Source organism: Euprymna scolopes, chromosome 45, assembly GCF_053919585.1.
Source record: "Euprymna scolopes isolate OS-2025 chromosome 45, ASM5391958v1, whole genome shotgun sequence".
NCBI lineage: Eukaryota > Metazoa > Mollusca > Cephalopoda > Sepiida > Sepiolidae > Euprymna > Euprymna scolopes.
The window spans coordinates 40583519-40601577 of NC_136526.1; the positions used below are offsets into that span (position 1 = coordinate 40583519).

The 18059-nt window shown below is 33.9% G+C and overlaps 1 protein-coding gene across 1 annotated transcript in view; it reads left to right on the top strand.

Annotated features, from left to right (window-relative positions):
* LOC145269488 (DNA-directed RNA polymerase, mitochondrial-like) overlaps positions 1-18059 on the top strand; it is a 147754-nt gene that overhangs the window by 18915 nt on the left and 110780 nt on the right. Inside the window, exons 5-9 of the mRNA XM_080125213.1 lie at positions 1923-2081; positions 4989-5057; positions 7770-7877; positions 12035-12175; positions 16783-16876. Coding sequence (XP_079981339.1) covers positions 1923-2081; positions 4989-5057; positions 7770-7877; positions 12035-12175; positions 16783-16876 — 571 coding nt within the window. The remainder of the gene's footprint in view (positions 1-1922; positions 2082-4988; positions 5058-7769; positions 7878-12034; positions 12176-16782; positions 16877-18059) is intronic.

Below are 18059 nucleotides of genomic sequence, written 5' to 3' on the forward strand. Positions count from 1 at the left end.
AATAAAGTGAAACTAAACTCAAACGGACGTGTTCGCGGCATTGCGCCGGGAAAAACGTCCAGAAGCAATCAGCTTTAATCAATCTTGTATATCAGACAGTTGCTATTCAATCTGGACAATTGGGAGCTGCTTTCCCCCTCCCCAACATCTGTTGGGGGAAAAAACAGTCAAATTTGGGTAAACAAACCCAAACGCTGCGTGACTTCTATTTGACCTTCTTAATTAGGTCAAATGGAAGCAGCAGAGTTAACTTTTATTGCACACGCCTGTTTTTATAGTTAAATAAATAAATTCAAACGCGTCTACGCTGTATGTCGTGGTGGCCCAATGGTAACACGTTGCACTTTTTTTTTTTTTTTCACGCATTAATTTCCAACTCAAGGATACGGGTTCGATTCTCATACTCACCTACCAAAACATATTTTTTTTATTATTATTTAACACCCCCCACCCCCGGAGTTTTGATTTACCACAAGACACCCAGGCATCGCTGGGCTGGGTACCCCCTGCTAGTGTAATAGAAAGGACGAGTAATAAAAAAAAAAAAAAAAAAAAAAAAAATTGGAATCAACTTACCATGGAGACAGGGATGAGCAGCTAACAAAGGTTAGCCAGGAGGAGGAAGCAGGGAGGGAAAGAGCTGAAATAGCATAACTTAGCCTATGATAAGCATACTTTGCATTTTGTATTGTTTGGTGGTGGTGGTGGGCTTTTCATTTAATTTTTTTGGCATCGTGCAATTTTGGCCTCAAAAGAATCCTATCTTAGGGCATAAATATAGATACAATGTATCGTTATATTGCCAAAGAATCTTATCTTACTACATTCGTATCTCAAGGTATTAGCGTACAATTAAACACAAACAGACCATCTGTTTGTGAGAACCACTGAAAAGCAACTGAATGTCAGAAAACCAAACTGACCAACTTCTCTTTGCTCCTCTGCTGAAATATATATATATATATAGAGAGAGAGAGACATCACTGGAACTACACTAGAAAGATCACTCGGATTTTTAAATTGAAACTGATTCCAGTTTTTAATTGGTTGTTAGCAGAGCATGGTTCTGTTTGATTGGTCAATTCCTATCGCCAGTGTCTATAAATAGAACTTTTTTTGTTTTCTGTAATTGTATACTCTGATTTTTAATGTCAGAGGATGAGTCTTCTTGCTGCTTCAGTTGCTTGGTGACTTGGGTAGAAAGTACTAATCAAGAACCTGTTCTTGGCAATCAGCCTGACAGGTGCGAGACCAGAAACTGACCCAGTACCTGTCGGACTGATGTACACCACCTGGGTATTACATAAGAGACCCACCCTTCCAGGGCTTGCCACCCAGCTTGTTGCCTGAGGTGCCCCTGTTGGGGAGTACCAATCGGGATGCCCAGGTAATTTTTGCTAGGCCAGAGTGTCCTTCTTTTAGGAACACTGGCTGAAAATCCCCACTTTCTGACCTTGTGTCACATCTTGCTGAGGTGGGTAACAAGTCAATGTCTACCCTCTCGTTATATCGAAAATATTGCAACATGGATATCCTTCTATAAATTATCTTCTTTATATACACACTAAACAATGCAAGCAAACTATATTAACGCCTGTATCATCTTAAAGTTCATCACTGAATCTGATTTAATTTGATAATTTGCATTGTTAGTGATTATTAGGCCTATGACAACAGCATATTCTTTTCATTGTTTTGACTCTCTAGTATATATCCGAGACAGACATAATTAATCAACCGAGAACCACATCACTCTACATAAAAACATATAAGATATCAATGGATATATACCTGAGAATCAAAACAAGGAAAAGAATATGCTGTTGTCATAGACCAGGTGATTAGTCAGTTCCCACTCCTCCAATTACCAATTAATTGTTGATTTTAAAAAATATTTTTTTTCTTCTTTCTAACCTTTTCAGGGCAGGTTTGGACCTTTGCGAGAATTGTTCCAACAGATGACGAATAATGGTTTGAAGCCTACATTGCAATGCTATGCTGCATGTCTGGAGTGTCTGGCCCGACAGGATGTCATGGATATTGAATTGGGACAGCATATCATCTCCGATCTCCGCAGAGATGTAAGTTTTTTTTGTTTTTTTTTAAAACAAGTCTTTATTTTTTTCTTCCAAAACTATAAATACAAACATGAGGTGATATACTCTCAACAAAATTTTAATGTGTCATGTGAACAGACCTCTTGCTGCTCAACTCCCTACATAGTATCCTTGCAAATGTTGTCCCAAATAGTAGCCCCTTACATCCAAGTGGCACTTCTACAGAATTGGGTCGAGATTTTGTAGTTGATAAATGGAACTTTCAGATAAAAAAACAAAAAAAAAACAATGGTTTTAACTGATTTTTTTTTTTGTCAATTCTAATACGTTACAATTGTAGCTTCCAAATAATGTAGTAAAAATTATCTGAATATTACTGAATTGTTAAACAAAACAACTTTAATCGTGTTAGCAGGTGAAAAATTGCCGCCATCTTGCTTAAATCAAAACAGAAAATTACCTCCTGGGTGAAAAAACAGTAAAAAAAAAAAAAAAAAAATTGATACCATGTAATCGTGATAACTTTCATTTCAGTTTTAAGTTGTTTGATTCCTTATAAAAAAAACACATACATTTCTTTTACGTTGAAGAATTATGTTTTCTGAATTTAAAAAAAAAAAGAAAATTAAAAATAAAGAAACATCTTAAATTTCATTTTTGTATTATAAAAAAAAAATACCTAATTAAAGTACAATTTTTTTAACTAATGAAAAATAATGTTACAATTTATTTGAGAAAAACAAAAACAAAATTGTATTCACTTTCAAAGGTTATGATATTTATGTTAAGTTTTGAGACATTGTGTTGAACAAAGATGGCGGCGTAGTTCAGATCAGTAACCAAGATGGCGGCCAAGAATTAAATGCGGTCCGTGACGTAGTAAACAGCGAACTGATTGAATCCAAAATTCGACAATTTTTATAATAATTTTGGGACGTTTTCATTGGTTGTTTAGCACAGGCGTTGGTTATAAAAATGATTGGCAAATCCATTCGTCTCATACCCCCATTAGAAGTCAAAAACTTTTTTCAATTTATAAATACGTATATGAAACATTTAACTTCAATTTTTATATCTTATCAGAAATAATGGGTTATAGTTAGCTAACGTACTTCCTAACTTCAGATGTAGCGCTACCAGGAGTGGTGACAAGACAAATCAGTTCCTTCACTTTTATTGTTCTTCAGTATTTCAATTGTGAAGTGATTTATTGAAATAAAATATAAGAAAAGGACATTATTGAAAAATTTACAATAATAATTAACTAAATTATACAAATAAAAATAATTAATCTTTATTTGCACTTTTAATAACAAAAATAAGTTTTTATATTATTTGGAATTTTATAAGAAATATGTTCAGGAAATTATAAAAATATTTTTTTTATTTTTAAATTTTAAAAATAAAGGTTTAAATTGTTGAACTCAAAATAACAAATGAAATTATTGAAATCAAAATTTCGAACATCATAAAAAATCGAGTCCAATAAATAATATTACCAGAATAGTTTAAAAAGATTTTTAAAAATAAGAGCGCAAAAAGTGTCTGTTTTCAATAATTCTTAAAAAAAAAAAAAATAATAATACTAATTTCAACACTTCTTAAGGACAAAAAAATGCACACATACACACACACACACACACACACATATATATATATATATATATATATATATATATATATATATATATATATATATATATATATATATATATACTTAGTTATATTTTGGAAAAAAGAATTTCGGTAGAGTGCCCTATTATAAGGAAACATTCCAAAAATAAGAGCGTATTATTTATTTTTTTTATCTCATCTAAACTTTTTGAAAATAAAAATATAATATATATTCAAAAGGTGCTAATTGAGCAATTCTGTAAACTTAAATAGAATATTAGGATTTGTATTACTGTACACATAGATTCGAAAAAGTTGTCAAAAAACAAATATATGACAAATAAATGTTATCAAAAGCAAGATAAGTTACTTTTCTACCTAACTGGATATATTTTTTGTGCTTTTATTCAGTGTAACATGCTTATTCAGCTTGAAAAACATGCAGTGTTTATCGATGTATTGGAAAATTCAAAATGGCGGCCGACCCTCTCTCTCGGAGAGGGTAAGTTTGGGAAAAGGTATTATAAATAATAAACTAGACAAAATACTGTTAGAAATTCGCTCAATATATGTTACCGTGACATAAGTTGACATATATTCGGTTGTTTTTTAATAGTATTTCATCTAGTTTATTATTTATAACATCTTTTCCTGAACTTACCGTGTTAAAGAGACAGTCGGCCGCCATTTTGAATTGTCCAATACATCGGTAAACACTGCATGTTTTTCGAGCTGAATAAACATGTTACATTGAATAAAAACACAAAAAATATATCCAGTTAGGTAGAAAAGTAACTTATCTTGCCTTTGATAACATTTATTTGTTATATATTTGTTTTTTGACAACTTTTTCGAATCTATGTGTACGGTAATACAAACCCGAATATTAATATTTATATACATTTAACCAGAAAGAGAAAGGTCAACAATCCAAATAGGAAACAGTTTATAAGAGTATAAAATTTAAACTTTGTAAAATAGAATTCACAAACAATTTATTATTCGACAAAGAACACACAAGGAATTTCTAAATGTTCATTATGCGTTCTTTGTTGAATAATAAATTGTTTGTAAATCCTAATTTACAGAGTTTAAATTTTATACTCATATATATATATATATATATATATATATAGAGTATAAAATTTAAACTGTTATATAATCAGGTTTTAAGTTGATTGTTGTTAACCCTAGTCAGGTTGAGCTGGTTTCATCTCAAACAACGGCAGTGTTGAGCAAGAATGTATACAAGATGGTTAACCAGTTGCAATTCCACCATAAAAAAAACTGACCACAATTTTTATTATTTCTCCACAGGGTTTTAGGGAAGATAACATTTTTAACGAGTGTGTTTTTCGAAGAGATGAGAGACAATATGTTTTCAAGGTAAATCATTTTAATTTTTTTATTCAATTTTACCATAATCATCTGCTGTAGTTGCTGCTCATCAATATCAAAAATGGCACTTATCCATAACTTGATCCTCTCCTCCTACATGAAAAAACAAAATTACAGAACAAAAAAAAACTTTTTGCGTTTGTATTACTGTACACATAGATTCGAAAAAGTTGTCAAAAAACAAATATATAACAAATAAATGTTATCAAATGCAAGATAAGTTACTTTTCTACCAAACAGGATACATTTTTTGTGTTTTTATTCAATGTAACATGTTTATTCAGCTCGAAAAACATGCAGTGTTTACCGATGTATTGGAAAATTCAAAATGGCGTCCGACACTCTCCATAACATGGTCAGTTTGGGAAAAGGTGTTATAAATGATAAACTAGACAAACTACTATTATAAAAACACCGAATATATGTCAACTTATGTCACGCTAACATATATTGAGCAAATTTCTAACAGTATTTTGTCTAGTTTATTATTTATAACATCTTTTCCTGAACTTACCGTGTTAAAGAGAGAGTCGGGCGCCATCATGAATTTTCCAATATATCGGTAAACACTGTATGCTTTTCGAGCTGAATAAACATGTTACATTGAACATTGAATAAAAACACAAAAAATATATCCAGTTAGGTAGAAAAGTAACTTATCTTGCCTTTGATAACATTTATTTGTTATATATTTGTTTTTTGACAACTTTTTCGAATCTATGTGTACAGTAATTCAAACCCAACTTTTTATGATCTATGTATCCGTGATGGAAAGAAAATCTGGTTATAATCAGTTAATGTACTTTCTAACTTCTCACATAACTAAACTAACAGAACTGGCGATAAGGCAAATCAGTTCCTTCATTTTTATTGTTCTTCAGTATTTCGATTGTGAAACAATATATTGAAATAAAATAGAAGAAAAGGACATTATTGAAAAAATATACAATAAAAATTAACAAAATTATACAAATAAAAATAACACCGTCTTTTAGTAACAAAATTAAAAGATGAAAATTTTTATTTAATTTGAAATTAAATAACAAATGTGTTTATGAAATTATACAAATACTTTTTTCTTAATTTTAAAAATAAGTTTTTCGTACAAATTTATGCAATAAATATGTTTAAAAAATAACAAATGAAATTGTTGAAATCCAAATAAGAAATGAAGTTATTGAAATCCAAATAAAATTTCAAACATCATTAAAAAAACGTAACCCACACATAATATTCCCAAAATAATTTTAAAAGATTTTATAAAGTTTTTTCAATAATTCTTTTTTTTTAAAAAGATGAGTGCAAAAAATGTTTTCAATAATTTCTTTTTTTAAAAAGATGAGCACAAAAAATGTTTTCAATAATTCTTTAAAAAAATAAAACTAATTTCAATGATTCTTAATTTAAATAAGGCCGAAAAAAACTATTCAAATAAAAAAAATGATCAGAAAAACGTAAAAAAAACAAAACAAACAAGTGCATGCACAGGGGAGATATAGGCGTGAGGACAAAAATGCAAAAGAACTGATTTGTCTTGTCACCACTTCCAGTAGCAAAAGTTAAGAAGTATGTTAGCTGACCGAAAATCTCATACACCAAAAATCGCATAAATTGATCAAGTATTTTTTTTTTATAAAGAAAATCCTTTTTAAGCAATTTTGAGTTTTCCAATCTCCCTTCATGTGGAGAATGGGTTTCCAGAGATTGTTGATTAATGATAATACCTATTTACTATGCCTCCCCACGGGACAGAGTTAGACACCAGGGTCGTTTTTTAATGTGGAGAAAAGGTACAAAAATAAAAATTGTCTCAGTCGTGAAGGACTGGTCCTCCACCGAAAGAGAACAAGAAATGGAAGTGCAGCATCCGAAGAACAGATACTACACTTTGATCTTGGCAAAAATCCACCTTCTAATATAAACAGGCATTCCACCATTTTCCTTTTTCCCATCTCCTCAAAAAAAATAAAAATTTTTTTCACCTCTTACCAATACCCATAAACCTTACATACCCATAAACCTGTTGGGTATTTTTCCATTCTCTTTTAACAAACAGAAAGACCAATGTTCTTATTTACAAAAACAAATGCCATGTTAATAAAACTACTTGATCATGTTACATGATTTTTGGTGTTTTTTCCATCACAAGTATGTACACCATACCGATTTTTCTTTATCTATACTCCTATAAATTTTCTTTTTGTGTGTTGATATTCATATTAAAAACCCTTTTTTCTATTTAATTAAAAAAGACTTGATTTTTAGAACTGACGTTAATTTTTAAACTTCAAACTTTCTGTATTTTGTCGTTTGATAAACATTCGCTCCGCACTTCCTCTTCTCTGACTCATTTATAGTATCACATTCCCTCCCTACTCCCTGCTTTTTCGACTGCACCAACATGCAGAAATTTAAATGTAATATAAAAAAACATTTCCCTGCACAACTGCACATTTCAGGTGCCCCCTATGAATATGACTAATTCACAGTACCCCTTCCATCTTAATGGAAATGTGGTTTATTTGAGATGATAATTATTAAAAAAAAACATTTTTTTTTTTTTTTTTTTTTTTAATTCATACTTTTTACTGGTTTTTGAGGTGGTAATTATTAAAAAAAACAATTTTTTTTTATTTAATTCATGCTTTTTACTGGTTTTGTATTTTTTAACTGATTACTTATTTCTATTTAATTTTTCAGGCCCTTAGGACTCTTAACCCTCAGTTTGAACCCAAATATATAGACGTGAAAACTGGTTACAGTGGTCCACTGCTAGAAAAATTGAATCATCCTCTACCACCGGAACAGGTCTGGCAATAATATTATTTCTTGAGGTTTTCTTTTTATTGTGTGTGTGTGTGTCGATCAACGGTGTTTTAAGATTGATTTATTTACTGGCAAAAATATCAAAGAGTTTCGAACTTATATAAACCTTCAGCGCACTAGCTTGTGCTTCATCCATCCTATTCATGGACAACTAGATCTGGCATCTTTGGCTGATGTTGGTAACTTTTGATACGATGCGTTGGTGACGGCAATCATCTGATGATAGGACCGTAGCTGTTCATAAAGCTATGGTAAGCTTTTGTCTTCTTCTGAGGCATAGGCAGCGAGTCAGAATATGCTCTAATCAGAAAAATGAGTCACCAACCTAATTGGTCCCGTACAACTCTTGACAAACCTGACAAGCAGCAAAATTCCACCCCTACATGTAGAAATCCTTAGATACTGGAAAACATTCTACTCAAATAGCTTCTTCCCTCGAATTGCTAGACTTTGGAATTCCCTCACAGGTCCCTGCTTCTCTAACTGTACTGACATGCAGAAGTTCAACTGTAATATGAACAGACATCTCACTGTCTAACTCCCTATTTAGTAACCCTGTAAATTTAGTCCCAAATAGTAACCCCTTGCATCAAAGTGGCAGTGCCTTGTTTTGGGGTGAAATAACATTTTTAAAAAATACTATTGGTAACTTACACACCAAAGATCATAACCATAGCCGGAAACTTTGCTTTCATCACTTTGGGTACGTTCCTGTTAACCGGATTTGCATTTTGAGGGTGCTGGCTATGGGCCTGTTGTCATAACTTTGATCAGTAGAGAGTACAAGTTGTATAGCAGCACATCTCCGATCTCGCTCGTTGAACATTGTGTCACTTTCAGATATGATAGAAGGCTCCTATTGCTCTCAGGATTTGTACACAACTGGCCAACTAGTAGATGGTCTGCAACAAAAAAAAACAAAAAAAGAAAAAACAGTTTTCATCAAACGGAAATGGAATCATGTCATCTTTTCTAGGGCAACAATTTTATCGTTCCACCCTGTACACCTTATCCATACCTAAAAAATTCAGAAACATAATGCTAAAACATTAGTAAAATAAAGATTATAATTATTAACCTACCACTAAACCTACATCAATGAACGATGCCTCTGTTTAGTCTCGAGAGACAAAGGATACCCCCTGTAGGGGCAGCTGCGCGTGTAATTGTGAGGCAAGGGTTGCACAAGCACCAACGACACTTCTCCTAAATCGTCACTGTTTGAGTCCAGTGGCAAGGAGAAGTCCAGTACGACTGGAACAATGCCAAGATAAGCGGAGAGCACATATAGCACCCAGCTGATACTGGCCAGGTTCATTGTTGCTTAACTTCAGTGATCTGACAGAAACTGGTATGTCAAACGTGATTATGCCATATATATACGACATCAATGATAGCCCCCACCCCCACCCCCAAAAAATAAACCTCTCATAACCCTGCCACTGACTCTAGGTCCAAGTGACAAGCCCCTCCCCCAACAAAGCTCTTCTTAACCATCTTAAAAAAGAAAAAAGCAGGCATAAAAATATAATGAACAGGACTTATCTCACGTAGAAAAAAAATAGTTAACTGCCCTAAAATGCTTTAATGGCCCTCCTGAAATAAGGGTTATGTTATTTTTATACATGCAACTGATCTGCCGCTCTAAATTCTAAAATAATTTTTTTATTTTTCCTTTTTACCAAGTTTTTCAGAGTGTTCCCAAGTGATTGCCTAAGAAAATAGAATCTTATTTTTAGTTTAGGAGTAGATCCTGTATGTACAAATACAGGGTGTTTCAAAAGTCTTGGGAACATTACAAGTGCGTATATCTCATGAACTATTCCAGGTAGACAAATGAAGCTGGTGCCATTTTAAAGCTTGCTTAATCAAGTTTTTGGTCATACTAATGATTTTCGTCTTATCTTTCCAAGTGCAGTAATGGCGTTCTCTAAACAAGACAAGGCATTTTGCGTCCTCCAATTTGCAAAGACTGAATCGTGGACATGTGTTCAGCGTGCATTTCGCAGGAAATTTAAAAAAAGAAGCCACTGAAAGGAAATCCATTGTCAGATGGCATGCTAAATTTGTGAAAGATGGGTGTTTGTGCCCAAGTAAGCGAACAGGTCGCCCTTCTACTTCAGAAGATGCAGTTGAGCAAGTTCGGACAACCTTTCAGCGGAGCCCCCGTAAATCAGTGAGAAGAGCCAGCAGGGAACTTCAGCTTGCTCCAGCAACTGTCTGGCATGTCTTAAGGAAACGACTGCAAATGGTTCCTTACAAGCTCAAGTTGGTCCAAAAGTTGAAGGACACTGATAAGCCACTTCGCCGTGACTTTTGCATTGCAATGCAAGAGAAGTTGGAAGATAACGGCTTTGATGACCGGCTTGTTTTTAGCGATGAGGCGACCTTTGAATGGCAAAGTTAACAAGCATAACATTCGCATATGGGGTACTGAGAATCCTCATGAACTTCTTGAGCACGAGCGAGATTCACCAAAAGTGAACGTGTTTTGTGCAATTTCCAACAGAGGTGTCTATGGACCCTTCTTCTTTGAAGAGGCAACTATCACCGGTGAATCCTATCTCAACATGCTGGATGACTGGTTAATGGCTCAGTTGGAAGAAGCAGAATCTGATGACTTCATTTTTCAACAAGATGGTGCACCACCACACTGGAGTTTTAGAGTAAGGCAGTTTCTTAACACAAGGCTGCCTGGTAGATGGATTGGGAGATCTGGGCGAGGTGATGACGTTCTCATGCCCTGACCTCCTAGGTCTCCAGATCTTACCCCGTGTGACTTTTTCCTTTGGGGCTTTGTCAAGCAACAAGTCTATGTGCCGCCCCTTTAAAGATATATTGACGAACTAAAGGCTTGAGTAACGGCAGTTGTGGGAACCATTGACGTGAAGATGCTGGAACGCGTTTGGCAGGAAATGGGCTATCGACTAGATGTCTGCTGTGTGACGAATGGTGATCATATTGAGCAACTTTGAAGATTCCCCACAAAACTTGAAACTTTAACCTTTCCAACGGTACCAATTTCATTTTTCAACTCCTAATAGTTTTTGAGTTATTAAAAATCGTAATGTTCCCAAGACTTTTGAAACACCCTGTATATAAATGTATACACATACTTAACTTTATATAAATATAGATCAGTGTGAACTCTAGCAGAGCATACTTATTGCTTTTTTATCATTTTTGATGGAAGGTGTACATTTGTGGTTGCCTTTTGGACATTTGGCTCCCTGAAATGAACCTACTTGTACAAGAGATCCACCAACATTTTCGGGGCACTTTGTCGATGAATAAGAATAGACGGTCAATGTCTAGATTTTTTCCAACTCCCAAAACACCTTTACAATGATGACTTTTATAGGTTTCCAAAGGTGCTGAAAACAAATATAACATTTAAAAGTGGTGCAGAGAAATAGTTTTCATGATATGAAGAAATTACCTTCTCAGTAAGTGAAATCAGTAAGTCATATCAGGTATGCTGAAAATGAATATCGCATTTAAATTTGCGGCAAACAAGTAGTTTTCCGGATTTTAAACAATGTAATTGCAGTAAATTTTTACTTATTTTCCACCTTAATCATTTTTTTTTTTAAATTTTAAATAAATTTACATTGTTTACGCACACAAGCACATGCATGACGACTTTTACAAGTTTTTGGGTATGCTGAAAACGAATAATTGCTGCAAACAAGTAGTTTTCCAGATTTTTAACAATGTAATTGCAGTAAATTTTTACTTACTTTCCACCTTTAACATTCATTTAATAAAAAAAAAAAATTTATATTGTTTACACGCAAGGGCATGCATATTTTTGACGTAAAAAATTTCAGGCAGCCCCCCCCCCCCCAAAAAAATTTCAGGCAGCCCCCCCCCCCCCAAAAAAAAATTATCACTAGGTGGCCAGAAAGTGGTTGCTCATTTTACATTAAATTTTATATAGAAAAGTGATCTCCACTTTTTGAAAAGGTAATTACTTTATATCATTTCTCTGCGCCACTTTTAAATGTTATATTCGGTTTCAGCACCCCCCGAAAGCCTGTAAAGGTTTTTTTTTTTAATTTTTTTATTTTGGAGTTGGAAAGAATCTAGACATTGACTGATTAGACTTATGAACATTGAAATATTTTCTTTCTCTTCAGATGTTGGAAGTAAACCCGTACAATGGCATCGTCGACAATGATTTCCTATTAAAACAGATGATGAAACAAATTCGACGGGAAAAGGAAGATCACCTCAGTATTGAATCCATTGTTAAACAAAATACAGAAAAACCACACAAGGTAAGTTCAGCTATTTATCTGCTGTATCAATAAAGTAAAGTTGTTTTGGCTTCAAACTTATCTAATACATACTTATTTTATTCAAACCCAGCGCCTCTATCAAGGAACATTCCACGTGACCAACGCACCGTTCCGACATTTGAAAAGACTACCGTAAAAATAACAAACGAACTTCTACTGATTCTATGCTACAACAACAACATGGCAAAAAAAAAAAAAAGATATACTGATGATGAAGTGTATCTTTTTTTTTTTGCCATGTTGCACACGACCTCCTTGACCACGTGCCAATCTCTGACTGCCGGGCACCGGTACTCGATACCGGAAGTAACGTCATGAGATAGTCCATTAATCCCATGGAGGGGCATCTCTAACAGAAATATATTTATAAATTTCAAACAAAATAAATCTCTGTTTATTTTGTAATAATGCGCTCTTTTGGCTTGAAATGTATCTAATACATATTTATCTTCTTTAAAGTTTTTTTTTTTATAGTATAAATTTTGGGAGCCTTAAACCTATTCTTGCTTTTAGGTGTACAATCTTACTACTTATCAATATAGATCAATACTTACAACTATATATATATATTTTTTGTTTTATTTTACTTCAGTTGAAGTTCTCAGAAATCAAGGGGCCCACAACCTGGGGCTAACACTTGAACTCTATACGAGATACATAGATATTCAAATGTTCCACTTAAGTTCTTTATTTCTCAAAAACTGGGTTAGTAAAGAAGTTGAGAACATAATTTTCCTCTTCCCAATTTACCAATTTCATACGTTGTAGTATATCTTTCATTTTGGTCTCTTGGTCTTACTGAATTCCAGGACAAGAATTTATCTAGTCTGGTGGAGTATCCAGTTTCGTGTTATTACTTGAGGTAACATCACTTGGAGAAGGTGCACTATTCCTTGTAAAAGCTAATATGGGTTAGCCATAGTGAGGAGATCTTATTTGGGCTGCAAATACTATGTGATTTTGAATATTTGGTCAGGGTTTACTTCTGAGGAAGAAGTATCGTCATGCCAGTTTGTTCTGACAAACCCCTGTACAGAGAGATCTTAGACACTCGAGGACAGTGTCTAGTAGGCATTCAAGTGTGTGTGTTATTTCAGGTTAAAAATATCCAAAAGTAAAATTCATTGAATTTCAACAAAGGTTATCGATAGTGTTCAACTAAAAAAGCAATGACTGATTTGTTACTTCCAAACACATCTTTCACGAAAAACACTCGTCTAGCTGAAACCACAGTCAATAATTTTCCCCATTCTTTATCTGTGCCTAAATCAAAACGTAGATTCCATGAACAAAGCTTCTTTCTTAGAAGTGCATGCCTGTGGAACTCTGTTCCGTTTGCCTGTTTCCCACCTGACTACAACTTGGATGTCTTCAAGTCCAACATAAACAAATTCCTGATAAACTGTCCCCTTAAGTAAGACACTTTATCAGATCTCCATTACTAACGATTACTACAATATTGTCCCATTGATTACTGTACACGCAATAACTCTTATCCCTGAGTGGCTTCCGGGCCTTGATAAGTGGTGACTACCATGTTAAAAAAAGAAAAAACATAAAGCACATATTTGCTTTGACATAATTTAAGTAACGAAAGACGCTTTCATCATAACTGATTAAACTAGCATTTCTCTTCTAAAAAAAAAAAAAATGTATACCTTGTAGTTTTGTTTTAAGAAAAGGTCTCAAAATTTTTTTTTTTCTTTCTTGTTTTCCCTTTTCATTTTCCATTTCTCATTTTCATTAAATAGCTAACCTCGAATAAGAACAGAGGTCTCTTGTCACCTGGCAGCGTCTTTTAAGATTGAAACAGTAAATTTATTGTGGCGACTTATGGTAATTTTGCTTAGATTTTGAATAAAATAATTATATATATAGGGGTCATTTCCAAAAGTAAAGTGTCCTATTTTTTTTTTTTTTTAATAAAAAATTTGAAGATCTATGAAGTCTGGCGTGGTACCATTAAAAACGAGCGACCTTATATATATATTAGCAAGCTCGGTTGTAAAATATGTATAAATATTATATTTTAATTCATGCAGATTTCTTATTATTATATAGCCTGTTCTTTATTGATAATTATCCAATATATATATTAATGAGTTCAAAAGTTATAAAAAATATCTCTTGGGTACTATTCGTTAGAATCGAAACCAGCTTTTGTCGTTATTTATCTCTCCTGCATCATTACCGTCTGAGCTACCGACAGATGGATACAAATGATTAAAAATTCAGTAACTTTGATCTATGAATGTTCAATTTTGTGCATGTACAAAAGTAACTGCAGGAGTATTCAATTCTCTATCTATATAAAAGCCAAGTACGTCCAAGGATGGTGTACTGCTCCCACATCTGGGCTGGAGGTGCTAAAAACAGCCTATCCTGCCTTGACAGAGTACAAAATAGACTTAGTGGGGGATGCCCTTTTTTCTTCCCTGCAACCTCTCTCCCACAGAAGAGACGTTGCGAGCCTGTCTTTGTTTTATCGTTACTTCCATGGCAAGTGCTCGTCTGAGCTCCAATCCCTGCCCCCCCCCCTCGCCAATCTTTCACGAAAAACACCCGTCTAGCTGAAACCACTGTCAAAAATTTTTCCCACTCTTTAACTGTGCTAAAACCAAAACATAGATTCCATGAACAAAGCTTCTTTCTTAGAAGTGCACGCCTGTGGAACTCTGTTCCTTTTGCCTGTTTCCCACCTGACTACAACTTGGATGTCTTCAAGTCCAACATAAACAAATTCCTGATGAACCGTCCCTTTAAATAAGATGCTTTATCAAATCTCCAATACTATCGATTACTACAATGCTATCCCATTGATTACTGTACATGCAATAACCTTATCCCCGAGTGGCTTCCGGGCCTTGATAAGTGGTGACCTCCATGTAAAAAAAAAAAAAAAACTTACCCTGCCATGGTCAACTGTTTTGTGTTCAACTTTTTACCTCTTAGCGACAATTTTTGCCAGCTAAAAGCCGAATGTGCTATAAGTTCAAATACCCTATATATTTATCAAATGTCAACTCTGTGGACCAAATATTCAGAGAGGAGTTTGGTAGAGACTTAGCACACACAAATCAACAAGGTCACTTTTAAAAGATGCCTTCAATAAGTTTCCAGACATTTTTTTCGTATGGGCACTTTCGGAACTTGTACAGTTTAATCAAGACATTAAAAAATGAAAATATTGAAAAAAGGTTATTTGTATGTATCCGTTTTGGACTGAAGAGCTCCCCCAAAAAAAATTTTACTTAATTTGATTGAGTAGGTTTTTTTTGTTTGTTTTTTTTGTTTTTTTGTTTTTTACAGCAGAAAAACATGTTTTTATGACTGTGTATTGAGGGCAGCAATCGTTGAATTTTTTTTAACACGCCACGCGGAGATAACTCAGTTTAAAGCGCTGACACTCCCTCCCCATCTTTATTACTAGCTTTTCTTCCTAAAAATCAAGCCTTTTGCTCGGTATCATAACAAATGTTTTTTTTCGCTGTAAAAAAAAAAAACAAAAAAAAAAACTACTTGGTGAAATTTAGTGAAATTTTTTTTCGGAGAACTTCATTTTATAACAGATACGTACAATATAACCTTTTTTCAATATTTTCATTTTTTTAATGTCTTAATTAATCTGTACAAGTACCGCACTTTCATTGATCGTACACACATGAAAATTGAGTTCCGTTCGAAGTAATCTTCTCTGGCTGCAATGCACTCGTTGTACCATTCCAACAACTTCTGGAAGGCTCCATGGAAGTCCTCTTGTGTGAGCGTGTCAATGACCCTCGTCACAGCCTCTTTCATTTCCTCAATTGTCTCATCACGACAGTCTCTAAGATTTTTCTTGAGATTAAGGAATAACAACAAGTCACAGGGAGCAACGTCTGGACTATAGGGAGGGTGAAGAACTGTCTTCATACCCATGACGTCTTTCTTTCTGATCTTCTCTGATCAACATTGGGACAAACTTTCCGCAAATCTTCCGCATCTTCAGTTCCTCATGAATAATTGTGTGTACAGTTCGCACACTGACATCATACTGTGCACTTCTTGTCTATAGAGACACACCACAGTCCTTATCCATGAAATTCTTTATTTGGCCAATCAACTCTGTTGTTCTGACTTCCTTACTCCTTCCACACCTCTCATCATCCCTCTCAGACTCCCTGCTTTCCTTGAATCTCTTATGCCACTCAAAAACTGATGCTCGATTCATGCAAAATGGTCCAAAAGCATTCTGAAGCATTCCATACGTTTCTGTGGCATTTTTTTCCCAAATTTAAAACATAATTTTATTGCATATTGTTCTTCTAAAGTGTCCTGACGCATAGATTTCATTTTTGAAATTCACCAACTGTGACAATCAGGCATTAGTAGGATGTATTCCAATTCCTGCTGTAGCTGTTCATTGGAACCTGAAATCATAAAAATTGGTCAGTCATCTCATAAGATGTATAAAGGCATTTAATCTATTTCTAGAAATTCTTATAAATTTTTGGATGATTTTAAAAAATAAGCAAACTTTTTCTTTTTAGTAGGGTTCCATTTTCATTATTACTCAATTTTTTTTTTTTTTTTTTTTTTTTTTTTAGAATCTGATGACAGAAGCACTTTTAGAAAATTGGAAAAAGTTGTTGCTGGCAGGTTTTAAGCGGAAACTGTCTTTTTACGAAACCCGAAAGAAATGTAAGTTTCTTTTCCAGCTATGAATTTTAATGTCAAAACTTTATTAATCTGTAGCAAATATGGTTTAAGAATTGGGGGGGACGGAGGGGTGTTCATGAGAAATAAAATGAAGAGTACCTTGTATTTCTACAAAGCCACCATTCACCAGGCATGGAGTATCGTTGCCACATCTGAACTGGTGCATCTACCACTCATCTCTCGTTCTTGGACTAATTGAAAATGAAAACAAATTTGAACTAATCAAAATTGCGAGCCAAAGAAGACATTCAAGACAGAGAAAAAACGAAAGCCCAAATAAAAACAAACTAAAAAGCCTAAAAATCGAAAACCCTTGCTAACGATCTCAATCTAGACCCATACCAGTAATAACACCGAGTGAAGTACCAGGATCAAACTAAAAATCCAAAATAACAAAAAAAAAAAAAAAAAAAAAAAAAATGGAATTGCATGAACATCCCCAAGTTCTTACAAAACTTTCCCAGGTGACAAAATTCCTTCTCTGGCATGAAATAACCCCTAAGGTTGATATGCTGATAAACTAAAATAAAAACAACTATTTTCCTCTACAAAACAACCAAACCAAACACAATGAATAAATATTTGAAGATATATCTATAAGAATTTGAAGCATAAAAATTTTTTGGTAAATTACTGGATTCAGCATAAGATATGAGAAAGAGTTTAAAGGAGATGAGGAAGCAGAAGAACCCAAATTGGATGTACAGCACATCAAAGCAAAACTCAACAGAAAATGACTTGGATAACATTTTGTTGTTGTCACGACTGCGACCATGTGATAAAATAAGAAGGACGATAATTTCTATCTCCATAACATTTTCATGGCAATTGCTCAATTAAACTTCAATCTATGGTTTCCTTCGCCTTCCCTTGCAAAATATTCATAACAAACACTCATCTAGCTACAACCACTGTCAGCAATTTCCCCTACTCTCTATCTATGTCTAAATCTAAATGCAAATTTCACAAAGTTTCTTTCCTAGAACTGCCTGCCTGTGGAACTCTATACTATAGGGTTGCTTTCCAGCTGACTACAACATGGTTATTTTCAAGCCTAATGTAAACCAGTTCTTGTTCAGCCGTCCTCTTATTACCTATTACCGATCATTATGGTGTTGTCTGACCCAACCACCTTACACTCATTAACCCTTATCTTTGAGTGGTC